The sequence below is a fragment of the Gallinula chloropus genome, assembly GCF_964237585.1.
Source record: "Gallinula chloropus genome assembly, chromosome: 31".
Classification (NCBI taxonomy): Eukaryota; Metazoa; Chordata; class Aves; order Gruiformes; family Rallidae; genus Gallinula; species Gallinula chloropus.
Genome location: NC_140116.1, coordinates 1,271,280 through 1,273,632, shown reverse-complemented (window position 1 = coordinate 1,273,632; position 2,353 = coordinate 1,271,280). Strand labels below are relative to the sequence as shown.

At 71.2% G+C, this 2,353-nt stretch overlaps 1 protein-coding gene across 1 annotated transcript; it reads right to left on the bottom strand.

Annotated features, from left to right (window-relative positions):
• Positions 1–253: 253 nt before the first annotated feature.
• LOC311202575 (inhibin beta C chain-like) lies at positions 254–2,134 on the bottom strand (the record flags this gene model as incomplete). The annotated part of the gene is made up of 2 exons (XM_084277161.1): positions 254–1,014; positions 1,801–2,134. The coding sequence occupies 2 exons, from the start codon at positions 2,132–2,134 to the stop codon at positions 254–256; spliced, it is 1,095 nt and encodes a 364-aa protein (XP_084133287.1).
• Between the last annotated feature and the right edge of the window lie 219 nt (positions 2,135–2,353).

Here is a 2,353-nt window from a genome sequence, read left to right as displayed (position 1 = left end):
GTCCCACATGTCCCCAGAGACACCCCAACCCCCTGCCCCCTCTTATGAGACCCTCTCCCCCCCTCCCAGCCTTTCCAAAGGCGTCCACCACACCACACTAACTCCATCCCAGGGGACCTCTTCCCACCACCCTCATCCTTCCCCCTGCCACCTCCAACAAACCAGAGAGCCAGTCCTGGAGAACAGGGGTGTGTGTGTGGGGAGGGGGGGTACGTAAGGGGAGGGCACCCAGCAAGGCTCCCCCCCCATAACCCTAGCTACAACCACAGGCATCAACAACCATGTCTGGGATGTCTGTCTTGACGATGTTGCTGTTGCGATCGAAGTAGAGGACGGAGAGCGGGCGGTGCCGCGTGGGGACGCAGCAGGAGTGCCCCGACGCCTGGATGTTGTTGGCTTTCACCAGGTTGAAGACGGCGGTGTGGAAGGAAGAGGCCATGCCAGGGCTGCCGGCCACATGGAGGGGACACTGACCCACGCAGTAGTTTATCTGGTAGCCCTCAGGCTTAATGATCCAGTCGTTCCAGCCGATGTCTCGGAAGTCCACGTAGTAATCCTTGCGGCAGCACAGGTTGGAGTTCTGGCTGCAGCGCAGGCTGCGCTTGGCCAGGCGGTGCCCCGGCTCCCTCACCTTGGCTTCGGCCACCAGGAAAGGCTGGTGGGACCGGCTGGCGTTGACGATGGTGGTGACATCCCCCCCGTCCCCGCGGCTCTCCAGCTCCAGCCGCAGCGGGCCGAGCTCTCCCCAGGAGAAGCTCTGCAGGGCGGGCGTGAGGGGGAAGGCACGCCAGCCGCCCCCCCGGGCGCTCAGCCGCCGCTCGCTCAGCAGCGTGCGGTTCCCCCCCAGCGCCTCCCCTTCCCCACCGGCAAGGAAGATTCGGAGGGTGAGGCCGGTGACCGGCTCTCGGGGGACGCGGAGGTAGAGCCAGAGCTGAGCCTGCAGGATGCGAACGTCCTGGTCCTGAGCGCGGCTGAACTGAAAGCGCAGCCCCAAGCTGGAGGGAGACGTGGGCTCTGGTGGGAGAGAGGGATGGGGAGGTGAACAGGGATGGATGTAAGGGGGGGGGGGGGGTACGGCTGTGCCACCGTCCTGCACGCCCTCCTCTCTCAGGTCCCTGGCAGGAAGGACACGAGGACATCCTTCCCTCGGTCTGGCCCCTCCTGAGCTGGGTGATGCTACTTGGGGGGGGATACAGCTCTGGAAGGGGGGGATTGTACCCCCTGCTTGGCACGGAGCGGTGCAGGGGGTACCCCCACTCCCGACCCTTCCCCGCACCGTGCGATGCTGGGGAGTGTTTCCAGCCCCCCCACCCCCCGCCCCGGGGTTGTCCCCTCAGCTCCCAGCCCCGGTTCCTGGGCACCCCGAGCTGCCCCATTCCTCGGGGGGGGGGGGGGGTCGGGACCGGCAGCACGTCGGGTGCAGGGTCGCATCCCCCGGCCCGGCGCGCAGCAGGTGCACGAGCTCCTGATGTAACCGTGCGGTAACGGAGCGTCACCCGCACCCCGCGAGGAGCCCGCAGCCCCGCACCCACCCCCCCTCCCCTCCTCCCTCCGGGGCTCCCCATCCCTACGGGGGGGGGTGCAGCGAGGGCAGCGAGACCCTCGCCCGCGGTATCCCACCCGCCGGCTCTGGGCGCAGCCCGGTTTTCCCTCCCCGGCAGCGCACGTCGAGGGCTCCGGTACCCTCGGGGCGGGGGTCGCGGTGGGCAGAGGAGGCGAGGAGGGGGGGTGTCTTGTCGGGGGGGATGGTGTCTCTCCCCCCATCCTCCCTCGGGGCCCCCCACCCACCCACCCACCCACCTGGCTCGGCGAAGCTGATGATCTCGTAGCTCCGCTCGCCGCCGCCGTCGTCGTCGCCGCCGTCGGGGCCCCGTCGGGGGCCGCCCGGTTGCAGCCGCCGCAGGGCGCGAGCCACGGCGCCGCGGGGCACCGTGTGCGCGAGCCTCGGGCGCTCGCGCAGCCGGAGCTTCTCGAGCAGCTGCCGCGCGGCCGCTTCCTGCAGCAGCCGCCGCTCCGCTCCCGCCGCCGCCGCCGCCGCCGCCGCCGCCGCCCCGCACGACGGGCAGGGCGGTTCGGCCGCCGCGCACAGAGCCGCCGCCAGCAGCAGCCACGGGCCCGCGCTCCCAGCCGCCATCCGCACCGACGGGACGGGACCGGCACCGGCACCGGGACTGGCGTGCCGGGGAGGACACACCGCTTTGGGCACCTGCGGCCGGGGGCGGGCCCGCAGCCCCCCCGCCATTGGCCGCCTCACCTGTCTGTCCCGTCCCGTCGGGCCGTGGCCGGGGCGGGGGATTACTGGGATTAGCCCCCCCCATCCCCATCTCCCCCCCCCATTAACCCCCCCTCCCCG